At 42.8% G+C, this 21,308-nt stretch overlaps 1 protein-coding gene across 4 annotated transcripts; it reads left to right on the top strand.

Annotated features, from left to right (window-relative positions):
* Positions 1-730: 730 nt before the first annotated feature.
* LOC120570875 (trafficking kinesin-binding protein 1-like) lies at positions 731-20,652 on the top strand. Of its 4 annotated transcripts, none has more exons than XM_039819480.1 (18): positions 731-907; positions 2,109-2,303; positions 9,628-9,704; positions 10,026-10,142; positions 10,896-10,996; positions 11,178-11,283; positions 11,371-11,449; positions 11,579-11,709; positions 11,814-11,888; positions 11,998-12,135; positions 12,245-12,321; positions 12,422-12,670; positions 12,848-13,128; positions 16,477-16,595; positions 17,208-17,415; positions 17,524-17,629; positions 18,324-18,449; positions 18,763-20,652. In XM_039819480.1, the coding sequence occupies exons 3-18, from the start codon at positions 9,654-9,656 to the stop codon at positions 19,355-19,357; spliced, it is 2,559 nt and encodes an 852-aa protein (XP_039675414.1). In that variant the 5' UTR covers positions 731-907; positions 2,109-2,303; positions 9,628-9,653; the 3' UTR covers positions 19,358-20,652. The 4 variants fall into 4 exon arrangements, with proteins under 4 accessions (XP_039675414.1, XP_039675413.1, XP_039675412.1 ...); XM_039819479.1 differs by having other exon boundaries at positions 12,845-13,128; XM_039819478.1 differs by lacking the exons at positions 731-907; positions 2,109-2,303 and adding an exon at positions 8,164-8,450.
* The last annotated feature ends 656 nt before the right edge of the window (positions 20,653-21,308 follow it).

The raw sequence follows: 21,308 nt of genomic DNA, 5'->3' as shown, positions 1-21,308 counted from the left end.
ATTTCATGATCCAGATCTGCAGTGTGTTTACTGACTGCAGCCTGCTGTGCATCTGCACTGACACGAGAGAGAGCTGCAAGGTCACTATGCACGAGCGCTGCTGTATCTACTTCAGATAGGGGACCCAGGATCAAACTCTGCTGTGCTGTGAGGGGGGCCTCCCTGGGGGACTGGGAGGTCAGGAGGTTGGGGTTGCAGCTATTGGTCAGGTTATACCCATAATACCCATGTTGGCATGCATTCTCGCTGCTGAAGTAGCCTTGAAACACAGAACCCCTCGCAGCCCAGGAGCCACTGTTCTGTGGTTTTACCTGCTGTCTGAATTCCCGCTAGAGGAAAACAAGAGCATTTTACTGTTCATGGATCAATTAAGTAGTACACTTTAATTTCATCATGCTATTATCGAGAGTTGCTCTTACCCCCCCATGTGCCATTTCCCGACAGATGAAGAGTGGCGTCTGTAGGCAATAGGCTGTGATTTGTTTAGCTTGCTGGCAGGCAGCACAGTGCATACTCATACTCAGAGGGAAAGAGAGAGGTGCATTGATTAGTATGTATGGCTCTGTAAAGGTCTCTGCTTCTCTCCATCCCTCCTTGCTTCCTTACCCCTTCCCATCTCTCCTCTCTAGGTTGCTGTGCCTGCTGTGTCCTCAGGTGGATCTGCTAACCCAGTGGAGCTCCAGCTCCAGAGGCCCATGGCCCCTGTTTCTCTCCGCCAGTGAGAGGTAAGCCAAGCTGGCCTCCCCAGCCCCCTCCCCGCCCCCGGCCCCAGACCTGGACCCGGACCCAGACCCAGATCTTGACCAGCGGAACACCCACGAGGAGCAGTATGTGAGCGAGGGCGAGTCCAGCCAGCTTGAAACACACCTGGCGCCGCCCAGCTGCAGGGACGCTGAGACCATCACAGGTATGTGTGTTCGTGCGTGCATGTTAGTGTTTGCATTATGGAGTATATCCAGTGGGTCGTAGAAGGGTTAACTCAAGCTCGGAAGACATTTGTCACAGCATAAAAGGATTGCATCTTTAACTGAACTCAAAACATCAAGATCTCCAAATATAGCTACATAGTTTGCACATGACATCAGCAAGATGTGTTCCTTCTAGCAAGTATTAACTTTCTGTTGTGTGGTGTATGTTATTTAAAGTAATTTATTTGTTCTTTCTAATTAGCTGTGTTATAAAATAATGCTGCTTTAAAGACATAATGTCCTAAATGGCATACTTTTGGAAAGTCTTATTAAGAAAAGATTGTATCACAGAGAACACAACAAGTATTAGCAACACTTCATGTGTACTTCAAGTAACAAAAGTACTTGTTATGCAGAAAAATGCCCCCCTGTAAATGTTATATTATTATATTTGGTTGGATGTTTAATACTGAATCATGTAGCATTTTAATGTTCTAGCTGGTCAAGATGGAGCTAACTTTACATACTATTGGGTAATCAAATTATAAGGTTACTGCTTTTGCATGTACTGTAGAAGAAGTATATGGTAACATACAATAGGGGTGCCTGGGTAGCTCACCTTAGTAGAGCGTACGCCCCATGTACAGAGGCTCAGTCCTCACCACAGCGGCTGCGAGTTTAATTCCAACCTGCGGCCCTTTGCTGCATGTCATTTCCCCTCTTTCTCCCCTTTCATTTCTAAGCCATCCTATCACAAAAAAATGCCTGAAAAAGGAACATACAATGAAAAAAAAAACTCGGTGCAGGTACCTGAAAACCACCACTGCTTACAACTATCACACATAAAATATCCGTCAGTCAGGCTTAAGAACAGTTATTGGTCCAAATAAATGCTTTTCTAATTCCAAATTACATGTTTACATCAACTCTAAAGTAAGTGATCAGATAAACAATGTGTCCACATGAACCATAGTATTATTAAAGATTAAATCCAATAAAGGCATTACGTAATAAATAATTGTTTACAATAAATAAATAAACTGTTAACACAGTACTTACCTGGCTATTAGTTGATACGTCTTTAGAATGATTAGATCTACACTAGTTTGTGTTGAATTGCTTCCAATGAGCCATTTTTGAGAAAAAGTGCACCATCAGGCAGCGGTATATTGACTGTCCTCTCCTCTCTGTAATGTTCAGATGTGTGCAACAGCACTGACCTGCCAGAGTTTGAGATCATCAGTCTTCTAGAGGAGCAGTTGCCGGTGTACCGGTTGCGGGCTGACACTGTCTACGGCTACGACCACGATGACTGGCTGCACACTCCCCTCGTCGCACCGGACGCCAAGCTTGACCTGACCACCGAGCAGATCGAAGAGACACTCAAATACTTCTGTAAGTCTGTGTTAGGGAAATTATGATACATACTTTCCCTCTTGTTATTATTAAACTGTTTGCATAGAATAATATTATACTGAATACTCTAAACAAGATAACACGGGAGCCATGGCGTGAGCACTGTGTGATGCTGAGGAAGGAAAAGGCGCTCCCTGACTAGATAAAGGAGACGTCATCGTCTCTTACCACATAACAACTGACGACACCAACTCTTGTATCGATCGATTTATTGCATTACACTTGTTATTATAAAAAATAGCTGTAGAGAGCTTTTCGTTAGGTCATTGTCTGTACTATTCTGTAGTGCGGAGACTGCCTCCTTGTCGGGTTCTCAAGTAAAATGAACTTTAATATATCTTCAGTGGTCTCTGTCTATCATTTGATAATGAAATTCTAACAGTCCGGCTGGAGTACAGTCAACAGCGTGATTTTATTCATTATTTATATCTACAAACATATTTCCTGTGCTGCCGAAGCTCCTGATGAAGCGTGCAGGAAGCTTTTAGTTTTAGAGTGGAAGTGGAAATGCAGTAAAGAAATGCATAAGGAGAGGGACAATGAAGGTTAAACTGGTGGGGTTTTATCTCTGGGACTTGTGCGAATACATGTGAAGGATTTACCCACCTGAGTACGTGCTACATTTAATCCTTCAAATGTTTTTTGGAAAGATAATCTACAATAGTTGAAACACATTTTCTTTTCTACATTTCATATTAAACCAAGAAAGTAAGGACATATTCTCTATTCAGTACATTACATCTATACAGTAAATTAGAGTCAGGGTAGGGTTATTAGGGCATAGTATTAGTGCATAGTATTACTGTAATATTACTACATTTTCAGTATTTTGTGATATGTAGTAATATTATACAACATATTGCTTGTCATCATAGCTATTTCTTTCCACAGAGGCCCAAACTACACTGTTACACAGCCACACTTTGTACTTTGAACTGAGTTGCATAGACGTAGCTAGATGTCTCATATGTTAGTTAATGCCATATCTCCCTTTTCTTTTGTATTTCATTCTTGTAAAAACTAATTCTGCTAGTTGGCCCAGGACAATCAATACATTGTCCAGTAATAAAGGTCATCTATGCCCTCCTCCTGCCATATATATACTGTATGTATATTATATATATATTTTTAAACATTCCCTGTTTTAATGTCAAACATTGTTGTAAAGTTACCAAACACATTACAGTTTAATTTGAGCATTACACTGTATTGTGAGGAATTTATTTAAAGGAAAGATTATTGGTGTGTGTGTGTGTGTGTGTGTTTGTGTGCGCGTGTGTGTGCGTGCATGTGTGCGTGCGTGCGTGTGTGCATGTGTGCGTATGTGCGTGCCTAGACCTCTGATTGCAGCATGATCAATGGTAGAGAGTTAGTGTGTTTGCCTCTGTGTGTGTGTCAGATGTTTGTTGGCGGATGAGGGTCGCCATAGTAACAGTAGGCAAGGCAAGGCAGCTTTATTTGTATAGCACATTTCAGCAACAGGGCAATTCAAAGTGCTTTACATAAAACATTAAAGAGCAGTTAAAAACAATTAAAAAAACAAATTAAAACATTAAAGTGCAGGTAAAAAAAATTAATAAAAATAAATAAATAAAAATATGTTGGGCAGCAGCGTTCTGAATCAGCTGCAGCTGTCTGATTTTTTAGGGAGACCTGTAAAGACACCGTTGCAGTAGTCAAGTCTACTGAAGATAAAAGCATGGACAAGTTTTTCCAAATCCTGCTGAGACATAAGTCCTTTAACCCTTGATATATTTTTAAGGTGGTAATAGGCTGACTTTGTAATTGTCTTAATGTGGCTGTTAAAATTCAGATCTGAGTCCATGACTACACCAAGATTTCTGGCTTTGTCTGTTGTTTTTAACATTGTTGTTTGAAGCTGAGTGCTGACTTTTAATCATTCCTCTTTTGCTCCAAAAACAACCACCTCAGTTTTTTCGTCATTTAATTTAAGAAAATTCTGGCACATCCAGTCGTTAATTTGTTCAATGCACTTAGTCAGTTGTTGTATTGGACTATAGTCCCCTGGCGATAAGGTTATATAAATTTGTGTGTCATCCACATAACTATGGTAGCTTATTTTATTCTTTTCCATAATTTGAGCCAGTGGAAACATGTAGATGTTAAACAGGAGAGGCCCCAGAACTGAGCCTTGGGGAACTCCGCATGTCATATTTGTATGCTCAGATGTATAATTCCCTATAGACACAAAGTAGTCCCTATTCTTTAAATAAGACTCAAACCACTTTAGTACTGAGCCAGAAATGCCAACCCAGTTTTCCAATCGGTCTAGTAATATGTCATGGTCGACCGTATCAAATGCAGCGCTGAGATCAAGTAATACTAAGACTGAAATTTTGCCACTATCTGTGTTTAAGTGGATGTCATTAAAGACTTTAACAAGAGCTGTCTCAGTGCTGTGATGTGGTCCAAAACCCGACTGGAAGGCATCAAAACTGTTGTTTAGTGACAAGAAAAGGTTGAGTTGTAGAGAAACCGTTTTTTCAATGATTTTACTTAAAAATGGAAGGTTTGATATTGGCCTATAGTTGCTCATTAGTGACGTGTCTAGATTGTTCTTTTTTAAGAGTGGCTTGATGACTGCAGTTTTCAGGGCCTGTGGGAAGATACCTGAAAGAAGAGACGTGTTTACAATCCACAGAAGATCTGTAGCCAAACAATTTGAAACATTTTTGAAAAGGCCTGTTGGTAGAATATCAAGGCAACAGGAGGAGGTTTTGTTGTATAATGTCCTCCAGGTTTTTACCGTTAATCATATGGAATTGGGTCATATTGGAATTTGTTTTGCCTGGACACTGTGACAACACAAACTCTGTATTCGATATGGAAGCACTGACTGTTTGTCTAATTTTCTGAATTTTGTCTTTGAAGAAAGTGGCAAAATCATTGCAGGCCTCGGTGGATAAAAGTTTAGATGCTACTGTACTGGAGGGTTTGTTAACCTATCGAAGGTAGCAAACAAAGCACGTGAATTATTATTGTTTTTGGCAATAATGTCCGAAAAGAAGGACCGCCTAGCATTCCTCAGTTCCGAATTATAAATGCGAAGTCTCTCTTTATAAGTGTTGTAGTGGACCTGGAGATTAGTTTTTCGCCACCTGCGTTCTGTTCTCTCTTTTTTCTGTTCTTACCAGTATGACATTTCTCCATGGAGATTTTTTCTTACCAGAGACTGCTTTGACCTTAGTGGGAGCAATGGCATCAATAACATTTGTAATTTTACAATTGAAATTGTCTACAAGCTCAGTGACTGAGACCCCTGAGAGGGTGGGTTTGGAGGAGAAAAGCTGAATGAATGATTCACTGGTGTTTTCAGTGATATACCGTTTTCTGATTACCTTTGTTTGGACACTTTTGTGCATAGAGATATTGCCATTAAAGAAAACACAGGAATGATCAGAGAGAGCAGCATCAGTCACCACAACCTTGGAAATGTTCAAACCCTTCGAGATAATCAAGTCCAGAGTGTGCCCCTTGTTGTGTGTGGGCTCCGTCACATGCTGAGTCAGTCCATAGTTCTCAAAAATACAACACAGTTCTTTGGTCCCTCTATCCTGGGGGTTATCAACATGAATGTTGAAATAACCAACAATAACTACACAATCAAAGTTAATACAGATTATAGACAGCAGTTCAGTAAAGTCGTCAAAGAAGGATGCACAGTATTTAGGTAGCCTGTAGATATTTAGAAATATAGGTCGAGGGGAGGACCTTAGCTGAAGAGCCACATATTGAAAAGAAGCAAAGTTTCCATAAGATATTTGGGTACATTGGAATGAGTCATTAAACAAAATGGCGACTCCACCTCCTTTCTTATTCACTCTGTGCTCACTCATAAAACTGAAGTTAGGGGGAACTGACTCTATAAGAACAGCAGCACTGTTATTATGGTCTAATGAGGTTTCAGTTAAAAACATCAAATCAAGATTGTGCTTAATAATAAAATCATTGATTATAAATGATTTACCTGCCAAAGACCTGACATTTAGTAAGGCTAGTGTTACTGTGTTAAAATATTTTTTTGGGACAGGATGTTGCTGACGAGGAATGGATGCTAAATTTGCTAAGTTAAGTTAAGTTAAGTGCTTCTTTTTCTTACTTAGCAGATTCACCATTCCTTTTCTATTACCTATCACAATATAGATTGAAGAAGAATTTAATACACAGGGCCCAGGCTTGTCTTGGAAAGAGTCATGGGTGCCAATAGGCGTGCAGCCTGGGCCCAGCACATATCAGTTAAAGCTTGTTGCATGTTGTACACAAGTATACTTATCAGTCTGGGGAGAAGGAGTTCGCTGCAGTCCTTGAGGGGGCAGAGGTGCCTGGTGTTTTACTTTCAGTGGTTGAGTCAAAACAGGTTCAGTTTGATGCTGGGGGCGAATGATGGGAGAAGGCAGTGGGGCAAACTTGATTCCAGCATCTACCAGCTGCTCCATCCGGTCAGTGAACCCCAACATGTGGCAGGGGGAAACAGGGGAAAGGGTGGATAGAGAGAGCGATGGATCCTCAAAGGCGTTGGGGTTGGTAAGGGGGTTTGAGGAGTGTTGGACAGGTTAAAGGGGGGGTTGAGATTTCTTGTCTCCGCTCTGTTATCTCCCATGGTCAAATCCTTGCTCAGGTGGGGGCTGTGGTGGATCACTGCCGCACTTTGTTGTGTCTTCCTCTTGTTTTGTTTGTGTTGATTTATCTTGTCTCGTGTCCTTGGCTGAGGGAGTAGATGTGTGGTGCAGAAAGTAAAGTAGGCTAGAGGTGAACAGCTTTACTCCTGGCTTGTTAAGGAAATGTCCATCTGCTTTAAAAAGATGTCTGCGGTCCCAGAAAATGTTAAAATTGTCAATGAACTGCAGAGAATGATCGGTACATGCAGTTGAAAGCCATCTGTTCAGTGCCAGCAGTCTGCCGAATCTCTCAGCTCCTCTATTGACTGGCAGTATAGTATATATATCTTTTACAGCAGAGTCACCCACAATCAGAGTTTGGGGCCCAGTCGTTAGCTTTCCCTGTGGCTTTTTAGTTTTACAATTGCTCTCAGTCCTTACCCTGCTGTGTGACGATGAGACGCAATCCAGGTCATGTCCAGGGTCCTGCAGCAGAGGAGCATATCTGTTATCCACCTGCACACTCAGTTGTTGGGGAGGCATTTTGTTGCTAATTTTCCCTTTTGCAGCTGTCCACGGCTGTGTCCTGCTAAGTACAGGGGTTGAAGAGGTGCCCTGCCTGGATGATAATGCAGGCCAGCCGGTCGTATCACAAATCTCAGGGCGCTGTGCCCTGCCCGTTAGTCGTCCTCCCATTTCCCAGGAAAATGATTTACTGTTAGGCTTTGCACCAAAAGAGTTCCAGGGAGGACTACCACTTGTTGATTTATTATCTGTTCCAGAGCCCTCCTGTTTGTTTGTTGTCTGGCTGGTGCTAGTTAGCCGTGTGTTAGCATGCTTTTGTCCATTTATTTGGGTCAGTGGTAAAGTGGTGTCATTTCCACATGATCCGTTCACTTCCACATTTACTTCTAACCGGTACATTTTGGTTTCCAGAACTGCAATCTTCTGAAGGAGTTTGTAGTAGTCTTCCACGGAGAAGGGAGGCATCAGTAGAAGGGAGGCATCAGTAATAGTCGCTGGAGGCAAATAGATGTTCAGCGGCCCTGCACAGAGCAGAAAAGAGAGAGAGAGGAAGCAAGGGGATGAAAGTAAGGTGAAAATAGGAGAGAGATGTGGGAGTTCTCTTAGCACTGCAGTCCGCCATCTCTGATTGGCTCTTCCCTCCATCCTGCATCCTCTCAATCATACAACTTCTATTTCAACTCAGTAGCGTGTGGAGCAGAGCGCACACACTCTCTCTCATCTCTCCGCCTCCCTCGCACTCCCTCACAGGGGGGTGTCCATGTGGCCGGACAGTCATTCGGTCTCTGGGCCTGTTATACGGTAGCTGAGCAGTAGGAGTAGGAGAGGGGAAGGGAATGGATCAGTGTTTGGACCGGTTGTGGTTTCTGCTTGTCGGTCATCGTGGAGGTCAGGGAAGAGATGGACAGCAAGAGATGGATGGAGCGATTAGCGAGGAATGAACGTGAGCTGGATGACTGGTACTGTAAGGAGGCCAAGGAAGGTAAAGGACATTTCTAAAACGAAGGAAATGAAGACATGTTTGATGTGATTTAATATTTGATCAGTTGAGATCAACTGTGGCATTTCTTTACATTATTTCAGAATCTCTAGCCTCGACAAAAAAATCTGGATTTTGTAACAATTTCGTGTGTTTCTTGGTTAACCTACGCTGGAGCTTGTCTTTGATTTTGTTTTTCTCTTTAAGAGGAATTTCCTGAAGTTGCTGACTTTGAAATTTGCTCTGTTTTGACATAGCCCTCGCGCATGCACACACAAATCCCCCACAGTCCCATAAAGTGCCTGTGTGAGCCAGAGTGGATCATAGATTTTAAACATTGTTAGGAGAAACAACTATTAAATTATTGTTAGTATCTTTTGGTTGCAATACTAACAGGAGTACGGAGGTTTAACATAAGCGATTCAATAACTGTGTTACATGTTATTGATTAGAGCTCTGAGGTCAATACGAGCTTTCACCTTAGGGCAACAGAGCTGTGCGCCATGGAAACAACTCCTCTGCCCTGCTCTCTCATACGCTGACATTATATCAATGGTGATGGAAGGATTACAACCTAAACATGACATTTCCACAACCTTCTTTGTTTATTGGGATTTAAAACAAGTGATACAATGTTGTATGATATATTCAGTGACCTTATGTAAAAAATAAAAGAAAAAAAAGACAAGAAAAACAGAAAGGAACATAGTAATAATTTAAAAAAAAATCCAAAATAAAAGTAGAAAAAAAGAAATAAGGCTATTGCTTATGTATTGCTTTTTAAATAAAATTAAAAAGTGCAGGGAAGAGAGAGCTGTATTAAGCGAGCCTGGCTAATTCTGACTTTTTCCTTTTTGGGGAACAGCAGGTAATTGGATTTTCTCTTTTATATGGTTAAGAAATGGATAACATACTTTATTAAAAGTTTGTGAAGCCCCGTAATGAGTATTTTATTTTCAAAAGGATGACTTTTTAAACTTTCTGTGTTACATAATATGGATGTGCGTGCCATTGTTCATGTTCGTGCATCACAGCAGAAGTGACTAAAGGTGAGCGGTCGATTTCAACACAAAGGTCCCACTTCTTTCATCCAGTAAAGGGGTTCTGATTCTCAAACGGAACTTAGCTCTGCACGTCCTCACTGCCTTCCACTCACTCTGTGTGTTTTCTATCTCCACAGTGCTATGTTCAGACAGAGTGGGCCAGATGACGAAGACCTACAATGACATCGATGCTGTCACCCGTCTGTTAGAGGAGGTGAGACGGCCTATTTTTTCTGTTCCATGAGTGTGATTCAAAGCTGCACACATATTGTTAATTAGGCTAAATCACAGCGTGCAATGAGTTTTCACTGTAGATTTGCCCAAATGAAATGTGTTTGTGGCGTGAACAGTTGTGGAAAACTGTGATCAAATAAACAGCAAAATACAGAAAGCGGTTGGTCTAAATTAACCAACAGTGGCTGAACCTCCACCCCATCAGGACACCAACAAGAACACTTGTAGTTTACCAATGTTATATTGTGGGATTTTGGGGGTATTGATGCTATGCTTACAATCCATCTCGTCCACCCAATAGAAAGAGAGAGATATGGAGTTGGCGGCAAGAATCGGCCAGTCGCTTCTGAAGAAGAACAGAACTCTGACTGAGCAGAATGACTATCTGGAGGAGCAAGTGGCACAAATCACAGAAGAGGTCTGCTCACGCACCCATTCAAATGTACTAACTCAAGCTCCACTTAGTAGCTTTTTTTCTGGAGCTTTCAAATGAATCACGGTCTTCATCATTATCAACAATGTCAACAGTTTTATCTCCATCACAGGTGAACAAAATCCATCCCCTGATGAAGACCGTGTCATACAGTTGGAAGCCCCTAAAAAAGCTAGTGAAGTGGACCTATATTTGCTAGTTGTAAAGTCAAGCATTAAGATAAACCTGATTTTACAATGGATTAAGATATGATTCGAAATCCATCCACACGACATACATGCATAGAGTACGTAGGGGGCTGCAGTAGCTCAGTCTGTGGGGACGTGGCTTGGGAACCAGAGGGTCCCTAGTTCAAGTCCCCATACGGACCAAGTAGGAAGTGTGGACTGGTAGCTGGAGAGGTGCCAGGGTTAGGGGTTAGGGTTCCTCCTTGCCCCTGAGCAAGGCACCAAACTCCCAATTGGGCACTTGTCCGTGGGCAGCCACGTTGCTCTAACACTCTCCATTTTATGCATGTAGGTGTGTGTGTTTTTTGGGCCTGTGTGTGTATGTGTGTGTGTGTGTGTGTGTGTGTGTGTGTGTGTGTGTGTGTGTGTGTGTGTGTGTGTGTATAATAACAGAGTAAAATAATTGAATTTCCCACTTGGGTATTGATAAAGCATGTCTTTGTCTTCTTCTTCATACACACATTCAGATAGAGACATACACGAGTGTTGAACGTTATCCGTCCTCTTCCAGGTGGCCCAGCTGCACCATGAGCTGAACCTGAAGGATGAGTTGTTGCAGTTTTACACCAACGCAGCCGAGGAGAGCGAGGACGAGTCCAGCACCTCCCCAACGTTAGCATCCTTTCTTTGTTACTTAATATTACTGCTACGATCTGTAAATACTTATTTCATACTTTACAATTTGCACATTTTAGAAATGTAAAAGCGGAAGTAAAAGAGAGCAATAAAAGAAGAGTGCTGAACATACAGTAGATTCCTCTAAAATAAGAGAGTGCTCTTTATCTTCCCAAAGGGGTAAGAAAAGTAAAGTGGAAAGTGCTTCGGGAGGCTTTTTGAGTGACACCCTCCAGAGGAAACTCAAGGATCTGCAAGAGGAGAACCTCTCCCTCCGCTCAGAGGTATCTCCACACGCACCCACACAATGTTAGAAATTCTGGGATTATAGAGTATATATTTATATATTCATTATGCGTATATTTACGCAGGCACACCACCTGAAATCAGAGACTGAAACTTATGAAGAAAAGGAGCAGCAGCTTGTCAATGACTGTGTGAAAGAGCTCCGTAAGTTTTTTTTTCTCACACTGAAATGTATTTATCTGTTTTATTAAGCTTCCCTGTGTTTGTCGCTTGTTTTCTCTCTGTCTCCTTTTAGTCTCACCTACAGTAAACTTTTCCCTTCCGCCCTATCAGGGTTGTCCAGTCTCCAAATCTCTACCATAGCGGAGGAATTGGCTCGTAAGACTGAGGATGCTTCCCGCCAGCAAGAAGAGATCACACACCTACTCTCTCAGATAGTAGACCTGCAAAAGAAAGCCAAATCTGTGAGGACACACAGACAGACACATGAACCATTTTCATCTCAAAGGTGACTGTTATCACGCTCTGCTCATTTAGCTAATTCAAACCTGCCTGTGTGTGTTTCTAGTATGCGGTGGAGAATGAGGAGCTTTCTCAACACCTGGTGGCAGCTAAAGATGCCCAGAGGCAGCTTACAGCAGAGGTAACTTCCACATCACTGCTCTGTCTTGATTTCCTTTCTTGCAAAGCTAATACCAGACAGTTTGACTTTAACTGACCCAAAACATAATTTCAATGTCTACATTAAACAGCTCCAGGAGTTGGAGGGGAAGTATTTGGAGTGTATAGAGATGCTGCATGAAGCCCAGGAGGAGCTGAAGAACCTGCGGAACAGAAATTTCCCTGCAGGAACCCCTCGACGCTGCCATCCTCTGGGACTGTACCCCATGGTGAGAGAGAGTATGTGTGCGTCTGTGTGTGTGTGTGTGTGTGTGTGTGTGCTTCTCTAGGTGTGTGTACATGCCGTCCGTTCTTTCACGAGGAGTGTTTGTGTTGCAGGATTCTCTGGCAGCTGAGATTGAGGGAACAATGAGGAAGGAGTTGAGTCTGGATGACCCCGAGTGCGAGGAACTGAAGTACGTATGTACTAAGAGTCAAAAGCTAAGATGGCACACATAAAACACTACAGTAACTGCATACTGACAGGCTAATTCTCTTGTGTGTGGTTGTGTGCAGAATACATCGGAAGCGCGTTTTTGAGACGGTCAAGAATGTCAACCAGACAGTCCGTCAGCGTTCCCTGACTCCAACCAACGCCAACATCCCGGGCTCTAACCAGTCCCTGTCCGCTCGTACGTCGCCCCAGTCCAGCGGCCTCACCACACCTCACTCCAGCATGTACGGTGGGGACATCAGCGGAGACAGTGTTGCCCTTGACAACCGAACGCAGAGCATACTGATGGAGACTGCTGCCAATCAGGATAGGTGAGGCGGAGTGGGCTTATGCAATTAAGTAGGTTTTTAGACATCTGCCATGGATTAATAGGTAGTATATAGAAGTACCTTTTTAAATGGACTGTTCTTTGAGTTAAGCCTGTAGTGTTATTAGTACAGTTTGTATAACATGTCTTTAACAAATTGGCCTCTGTTTCATGGCAGCAGCACAGAGGGCCGAGAGAAGAAGGCCAGCGGAGCTGAGGACCTGCGTCTCGCCCTGCGCCGCCTGTCTCTGCGTCGACAAAACAACCTGAGCGAGAGGCGCTTCTTTGAAGATGAGAGGGAACGGAGACGGGTAGGACATGGAGGTGTACACGACGCCCTGGGCCAGGAGTGTGGCCAGATGACTCCCTCGGAAAGCATCATGTCCCTCGGGAACCTCCACCTTTGGGCCTCACGAGGGCCCTACCTCCCTGACAAACTCCAGATCGTCAAACCGCTTGAAGGTGAGGGAGAAAGGGAGAGCGAGGTGAGCTGCGAGGCGGGGAGGAAGTGGGAAGGAGACCGACACCGAGGGGTCGGAACAAAGAAAGGGAGCAAGCGGGGCTGGGGGACGAAGGGGGAGAAGGAAAGAGGTTGGGGATGGGCGAGGAAGACCGAAGCTGGGATAGAGAGGGAGAGAGGAAGGAGGTGGGCCAGAGACCGAGACGGGAGCAGGAAGATGAAGGGAGCGAAAGAGAGAAAAGAGAGGCCTCTGTCACTAATGCTCTTTAACTCTTTCTGGTCTCTGATGCACCATCACAAGTCAGGCAGTTTTGGATCTCCACACAGCTATTACAAAGACACACAGCCGAGAGGATGGTTGTAGACAGATACACACGTGATTAAACAGAGGAAGAAAGAGGGGATGGTGATTGGTTTATACCATGCATCCAAATTATTTGCTTCTTTGACCTCCCTCTGGGATAAGGAAAACCGACTTAAAATGAGATGTACAGTACATGTTAACACTTAGTCTATATCCACGACGTTCCACTTCCGGGATTGCTCCAGTGCCTCCGGAGATTTCGTCAGGATGTCCTTCTTTTCGGTCAGATGTCCTTTACCTTCTGCTTTCTTTGTGTTGGAATTCTAAACTCCGGTGGAATTATAAGGGCTATGGTTAACTGCTCCTCAGATCTCTGCAGGGTAAATCCAAACAGCTAACTAGACTATCTGTCCAATCGGAGCTTTCTGTCGCACGACTAAAATAACTTTTGAACGTACACGTTCCACTAAAGCAAGTTCCTTCCCGAGGCTATTTTCCAGCAGCACAGGGACTCCGTCCGGCGCTTAGCACCGCCCAAGACAATTGTGATTGGTTTTAAAGAAATGCCAATAAACCAGAGCACGTTTTTCTGCCATCCCGGAATGCTGTGTTGACTAGCCAGACCCTCCTCTGCAGCGCTGTGGAGGAAGGTCTGGCAATGCGAGACCAGTGTAACACTTAAAGGAACACACCAACTTATTGGGACTTTAGCTTATTCACCGTAACCCCCAGAGTTAGATAAGTCCATACGTACCCTTCTCATTTCCGTGCATGTTGTAACTCTGTCTGACGCTCCCAGCGCTAGCTAAGCCTAGCCCAGATCCTGGAGGTCACAATATCAGTGACAAAATAACGCCAACATGTTCCTGTTTACATGTTGTGATTTGTATTGACTCTATTACTCCAACTCTGAGCGAACTCCAGGCGAACTCTCTGCTCCTCACCACAGGGCTTCAGGTGCTGCGAGCAAATCACTCCGCCCAAGTAGCAGAAGTAGCAGCGCTTCGCCTTTCTGAGAATATAGTTCCCAGTTTGTATACGGTCAGAACAGGGGCGTCAAACTCAATTTCACTGAGGGCCACACTGGAAAAAGAGAATCACAACAAGGGCCAGACATGTAGAGTTTATTGACATGCTTTTATTTCATCGAAAATTTTACATATCTTTGACTCAATTATTGCATGTCTCATATAGTCTTCTCGCTTACAGTTTGGTCCACATAAAGCCCTGAAAAAGTGAGCAAAAAAGTTCCAAAGCCATCCTAGAATTTAGCAAATCAAGCAAAACAGTGATTATATTTTCTTTCTTGAGTTTGACACGTGGGTTAGAAGATGGCTGTGTCTCATGTGACCTTGTTATTTGTACACCATGTGACTATACAAATCACTATGTGTTAACAGGAACATGTTGGTGTTATTTTGTCACTTATTGGGAGCAGTAGGCTAGATGGAGCTGTTAGGCTTAGCTAGCGCTGGGGGCGTCAGACAGTTACAACACACACAGAGATGAGAAGGGTATGTATGGACTTGTCTAACTCGGGGGGTTACGGTGAATAAGCTAAAGTCCTAATATGCCGGCGTGTTCCTTTAACCTTTAGGCCAGTGATTTAATGATGTCACAGCTGATGGATAGCACCTGATGTGACATCACTGATTGGCCACAAGTGTAACGCATAAGTTTGAACCTAGAGAGAGTCACTGCAGCATTTGATTATTCCCATTGTGATTTAGTGTTGATTTAAGCTTAAATGTGGTGGCTGTTGGGCTGTACTGCCCTCTGCTGTTAATAATTAATACTTCATTCAAAAGCACACTGCTGTCTACTGTTAACCTGGAAACCCTGCCATACAGTTTATTTGCCGTGGTGGAATGTAACTAAGTACATTTACTTAAGTACTGTACTTAAGTACAAATTTGAGGTACTTGTACTTTACTTGAGTGTTTTCTTTTCATGCCACTTTCTACTTCTACTCTATCTACTTTTTACTCCACTGCATTCATCTGACAGCGTTAGTTACTTAACAAATAAGGATTTTTGCACACAAAATACATGTAGTTTATAAAATTTGATTTTTTATTTTAAATTAAAATACCCTACAATATTTAGACCTAAAAGTCAATTAAACACTTGGTTGATTGACAGAGCTGTTTTGATTGTTTCCAGTTTCTAAAATGTGAGGGTTTTTTGTTGTTGCATTGAGTACTTTTACTTTAGTACTTTAAGTACGTTTATCTGATGATACTTACATACCTTAAGTAACATTTTAAATGCAGGACTTTTACTTGTAACAGAGTATTTGTACAGTGTGGTACAAGTAAAGGATCTGAACACTTCTTCCTCCACTGTTTATTTGTGTTTACACCATCTCATTTCTATGGATGTATTATTCTGTCTTTATGTCTTTCTTTACCATTTATTGTTTATTTACAACCTCCTTTGTTTGTTCATTCTGTCACTGCTTGCTATCTCTGTTTCACATTTATTTGGCTGACTAATAAAAACCTTTTCTCATTCTAATTGCTCCTCCATTTAATTTTCCTCTTATTCCTCTGCTCTTCATCACCTTTTGGTGTCTCAGTAGTCTTGCCATCTTTGTTTGTCATCCTGATCTTTAAGGCTTATACTGTAACATTTCTCATTTTGTTTTTTCATGGAAATGCTTATTAGACATACTTAAAACATAAGACATAAGAAAAGGAGTTATTGGCATTAAATACATATTTTGACTCTACACACATACATACATTTGTCAATTTGTCCCTACACCAATATCACAAAACCAATTACGGTGTATTATAGTTGATGGAGGATTTTTACAGATTAACATCGGAAAGTCTATTAAGCCTTTTGACGCAACCAGCTGCTGTGAGCAATGCTAATAAACCTTTTAAGGAAAGCTACATATCAAAAGCATTAAATGGCTGACAATAATATCATCAGTCACAATTTAAGTATTGAGTCATAAATAATCCCTTACATGTTTATTTGTGTGTGTGTGTTTGAAGATATTGAGTACATTGCAGTTCTCTTCATGTCTCCCCACCAGGCTCTGCCACCCTGCATCACTGGCAGCAGTTAGCCCAGCCTCACCTCGGTGTGATTCTGGACGCCAGGCCGGGAGTCGTGCCCAAGGGCTACAGACCCCTGGAACTAGAGCTAGAGCAGGTCTGTGTGTGTGTGTGTGTGTGTGTTGTGTGTGTGTGTGTGTGTGTGTGTGTGTGTGTGTGTGTGTGTGTGTGTGTGTGTGTGTGTGTGTGTGTTTGTGTGATGTCGGAGTCTGTAAATGCATCTCTGTATGTTTACCGTATGTACATAATATGTTATTAACAGATGACTGCAAACAATGTGTTTTAACACTCCATGACAGAATGTAATGAGTTACACTAGTAATTATACAGCTTTTCATTGCACAAATAAAAATAGGGATTCATAGTCCTCTTTTACTACAGCCGGAATCAAATCCCACTCTCCGTTTTACTGTTCTGCTATTTTTCTTCGCAGTTCAGTGGGAGAAGAGAGACAATGCTGAATAAAATACATTTTGACCAAAACAATTTGGGAAATTTGTTTGGATAGGTTTTGTATAATTCAAGTTTATTTTGATAATTAGAGGGAAGTGATAAATAAAAAAAACGTCTGTTTATATGGTCTGACTTATTACTTGCAAAGTACTACTCACCCTACAGTTAATAATACTACAAGTAATAGTAGTACTCGGAGCACATGTATGCGTCTGTAATGATTTGTACTCTTCTCTTTGAGCTGCGTTGTCTACAGGTATATCCATGGGGTGGCTTTGAGGAGGATGAACCGGGGGAGCAGTACTTCCAGAATCTGCCCACCTCCTCTGCTTCTGCCTCCCCAGCCGTGACCTCCACCTCCAGCACGGGTGAAACCAACATCGGGCAGCCTCCACCCAGCCTCGCTCCACCTTCTCCACCCTCTCCATCCCCAACGCCACATCTCAGCAACACTGACGTCCTGGGTGAGGACATACACGTACTGTACACTGTATATATGTACATTGTGAAACCTGTTTGGAACGTGTGCAGTGTTTCACAGTGTTTTAAATGAGTATCTGCGTGACCTGCAGCTACATACTACCCAGGGAAATGCATGGCCCACACCAGCTCTACCTACACCTTCACGACCTGTCGGATCCTCCACCCAACTGATGAGCTGACGCGGGTCACACCAAGGTAAGCAGCAGAAGTAGTCTGGTGCAGCTTGAAAACGTATGATTAAAAGTCAACTTGTTGTGGCCCTTCCCCTTGAGTTTCTCAAAGTTTCTCTTCGATCTGCCAGAATTCTGTCATAATCAACTACTGCAAAGTTTTGCTTTTCTGCTAAAAGCAGCCGTATTCAAACATATGCCTTATTGCAAAAGTCCTAATGAAAATATGTGTTTTCATAAGAACTGTTATGTGTTTGCCTCCAGAGGATGTGCACACTCCTCTGTTAGAAATGGTGAATGATTTTAAAAAGCAACTAAAATGTCTTTTGTATTACATTGCATATATTGTAATAAGACTAAACTATAAACATGCATTTTATAGAAATAATCCAGCTTAATGTGACAATGTCCCTGCAGAGTGCTACATGTGCACTCAGTCCGAATTTGACTAAATCCCACAGGACAAATACGATCCAAACAACAGTCGCTGAGGTTGGAACGTGTCCAAGCAACAATATTCAGTCACTTGCCTGCTAGACAGTAGGAAGGTGCTAAATAATACATGCAGGTGCTTGTGGTTAAAGAAACAACATCCCCCATGCACAACAAATGTCAGTTTACAATAATGGGATGGCATAAAAGTGCAATTTAAGTTCCTGAAAATCAGCAAGTATATTCTTTTAGGTGTTTCAAATTCTCTTTGTTCACTTTCATTTCAGTCTGAACCCAGTCCCAGCGTCGTCCTCCTGCGTGATGACCAGCACTCTGTTGGGTACTCCTGCTGCTACACCCTGCACACCCCGCAGGCTCGGTCTCAGGCCGTCTGAATCCTCAACTAACCTCAGGCAGGGTCCTAGACATTTTCATCTGTTTTCTTTTCTGTCTTCTTCTTTTTGCTACTCTAATAACCAAAACTTTGTTTCTATGTTAATGAATTAGCAAATTGCTACTTAGTCACTTTTATAAAGACATTCACTGTTTGTCACACTGAATTTGTTAAGTTCCTTAAAAGCAAGGCATGTCACTTTCTTCCAGTAAGTTTAACTTGTTTCTGATAGGCAGGAGAAAGCACATTGCTAGGATCTTTTTTTTGGCTCAGTTATTTGCAGTTACCAGTCAGTATGATATTGACTCTCATTTGTTTCCCATGTTGTGCAGAGATGCAACACGCACCACCAGTACTTCCCTGGGGTTAGTGCGCCTGCTCCAGGAGAGAGGGATCTCTGCAGCAATGTATCACCAGAGCCAGGGCCTGGAGTACGGCCAGGGCAACGGAGGAGTCTTATTCAGCACCTCCATCACCCCTAACCCAGCGCCCAACCCCGACCCTCTGCGCCCCTCCACCCCTCCCAACTCGCCTACAGGACAGGGAGTTTCAGCTGGGCCGGTGCCTGCGGGCTTCGACTTTAAGAGCCCTTCGTACGACAACTTCCTGGCCTCCAAACCGGCCCGCTCCATTCTGAAGGAGGTGACGGGGAGGATGAGGGGCAGGCAGAGAGGGAAGGATTGCGAAAGCCAGACGGACGTTAGCGTGACCGTCCACAACCTCAACCTGCTGGACAAGGTGAAGCAGCTGGGTGTGGCTGGAGCTCAAGGGGGCAGAGCAATGAGTCCCGGCCCCATACTGGGGCCTCTGGGCGGGCTGCGCAGATCCGGCTCCCCTTTTGGGCCCGACGGAATGAGGAGGAACCGGAGTTATCCTGCCATGGTTGGGGCCAGCATGGCCATGAAAGCCCCAGGGCCCCAGGAGTAGTCTGGACTGCTGCTGGCCAGTATGGGAGCCAAGTAGGAGCCAGGCAGGGCCCAGGACTGACTGCTGAGCAGCCACCTGGAGCCCAAACACTGTTCATACTGTACGACAGCAACATGGCACTACTGACCACTGATCCTATGCACTCTTTAGTGCTTTTAGGTGGTGACTCATGCTTGAATTAAAAAGCAAAATAACTTCACCCAAATTACAAAAACCTATTCTGGTATGCACCCATGCAGTTTAATGGCCGCATATTATAAGACATCTCTGAAATGTCTCCGAGATTTCTTAGTTTTGACACGGATATCTAAAACTCTGGGCTTATGAAACCAATTTTATATAATTCAATTGTATGAAATTGGGTGAACTGACTCATTAAAGTTATTAGTTATAGTTAATAGTTATTGAGATATCTCCCACTGCTGTCCACTCACATCCCTGCTTTGGAGACTGACTCTGCTGGCTAGATGTAGTACTCCCACTCTTGCCTTTTCTGAAACATATCCACAAAATCCCACACACATCCAGACATACAGGTGCACTCTGGTAAATCTGGCATCGCACTAGTTGGCTCTTTGTAGTCTCTGTAGCACTACACCATGCCTTTCTTCTTCTCTATTATTGGATTAAGATCCATCTTTTATAAATGATTCAAAACTTTACACCAAATACATGAAAGTATTTCACCCTTACCCTCAGTCTTTCCACTGATACTCACCCGACCTAAATCCCTCCTCAAGTGATTAGCTGTAAGTCACTTTCAGCAAAATTGTTAAATAGCTTTTATGTCAGTATTAAAGATACTTTGGTTTAGTTTCCTTAATTGGCCATTAGACAGTGAAGTTGATGGCTCTCAATGAATGGGAGGGGTCGATACGCTGAAACCACAGCTCACAAAGATGACGAGAGAGGGATGAGGGAAGTGGCTAATCAGCTGTTGTGGTCGGAAGCTTTCGGAAAAATTAAGCAATATAGTGCCTCGACCATCTGTTTTTGATAATTTATGTTCTTCATATGTTGGATTGAGGGTGCGAAAGAGCTGTCACACAGGCAGCCATTGTTGCACTTTGTTTTATTTATTTAAAAAATATCCTATGAATTTGACCTATTTTTCATAAAAATATCTTGTCTTACATGTGCTCACTGTATATACTGTTCATTGTCACAAAATTGTCACTCATAAAGGAATTATGTGTAGTGCATAACTGAGAATCACAGATCACTGTAAGTATTTGAGTATTGAAGTGTAATGATGGTTTTTTTTTCCAAATAAAAATTCAGTAATCAAACAATAACTTATCGTATGATTTTCCCCTCTACATGAAATTGTGCATCACTCAAGACATGAAAAGAAGAGTCACATACAGGAAATCATTTTTACCCTCCTCCAGCAGATGGTGCTCATGAATAACTCAGCCCATAAAATAGTCAGCATGTGAACTACATTGCATTTGTCCGTCTGCCCACATTGGCACAGTAATAATCCATTACCCATTCACCATCTGTATCTCTTGTACTACGAGGGATATGATGAGGGCTGCTTATTAAAACCTCTATTAGCCACAGGGTGAACGAGAGGTGAGCAAAACTCCAAAAATGTTACTCTGGCAGCTGGGGAGTCTAATTAGAAGAAATGAGATGTAACTCTGTTTCAAATGTCACTCACGTCTTTCAGTGTGGATATTTGTCCTTTTAAGATAACATTTTGGTAATTTAATGTAGTAATGCAGGCAGAGCCTCTCAGTGCCGGCCTGGTGTATCCGGTAACTTCTTCAAGACCTCAACAGGGAGAAAGGCTTTTACCTGGGTGGTTTGGATTTTTGATGATTCTCCTAGCCTTTTCTTGGTGTAACTATCCTTTAGGCAGGGTAGGGCACTGCCTGTTGTATGTTAAGCCAAATGAACACTCTTTGCAGGGCCCTTGTGATCCTGCAAAGAGTGTTCGGTGCTG

Source organism: Perca fluviatilis, chromosome 13 (genome assembly GCF_010015445.1).
Source record: "Perca fluviatilis chromosome 13, GENO_Pfluv_1.0, whole genome shotgun sequence".
Classification (NCBI taxonomy): domain Eukaryota; kingdom Metazoa; phylum Chordata; class Actinopteri; order Perciformes; family Percidae; genus Perca; species Perca fluviatilis.
This window is presented reverse-complemented; position numbering and strand designations above follow the sequence as displayed.

Excerpts from the sequence above, each read along its gene's own strand:
- LOC120570875 (XM_039819477.1), top strand. The coding sequence starts at position 8,369 with ATGGACAGCAAGAGATGGATGGAGCGATTAGCGAGGAATGAACGTGAG. Across the intron at positions 16,596-17,207 it reads TGGAACTAGAGCTAGAGCAG|GTATATCCATGGGGTGGCTT; the intron begins GTCTGTGTGTGT and ends CGTTGTCTACAG. Across the intron at positions 18,450-18,762 it reads GAATCCTCAACTAACCTCAG|AGATGCAACACGCACCACCA; the intron begins GCAGGGTCCTAG and ends CATGTTGTGCAG.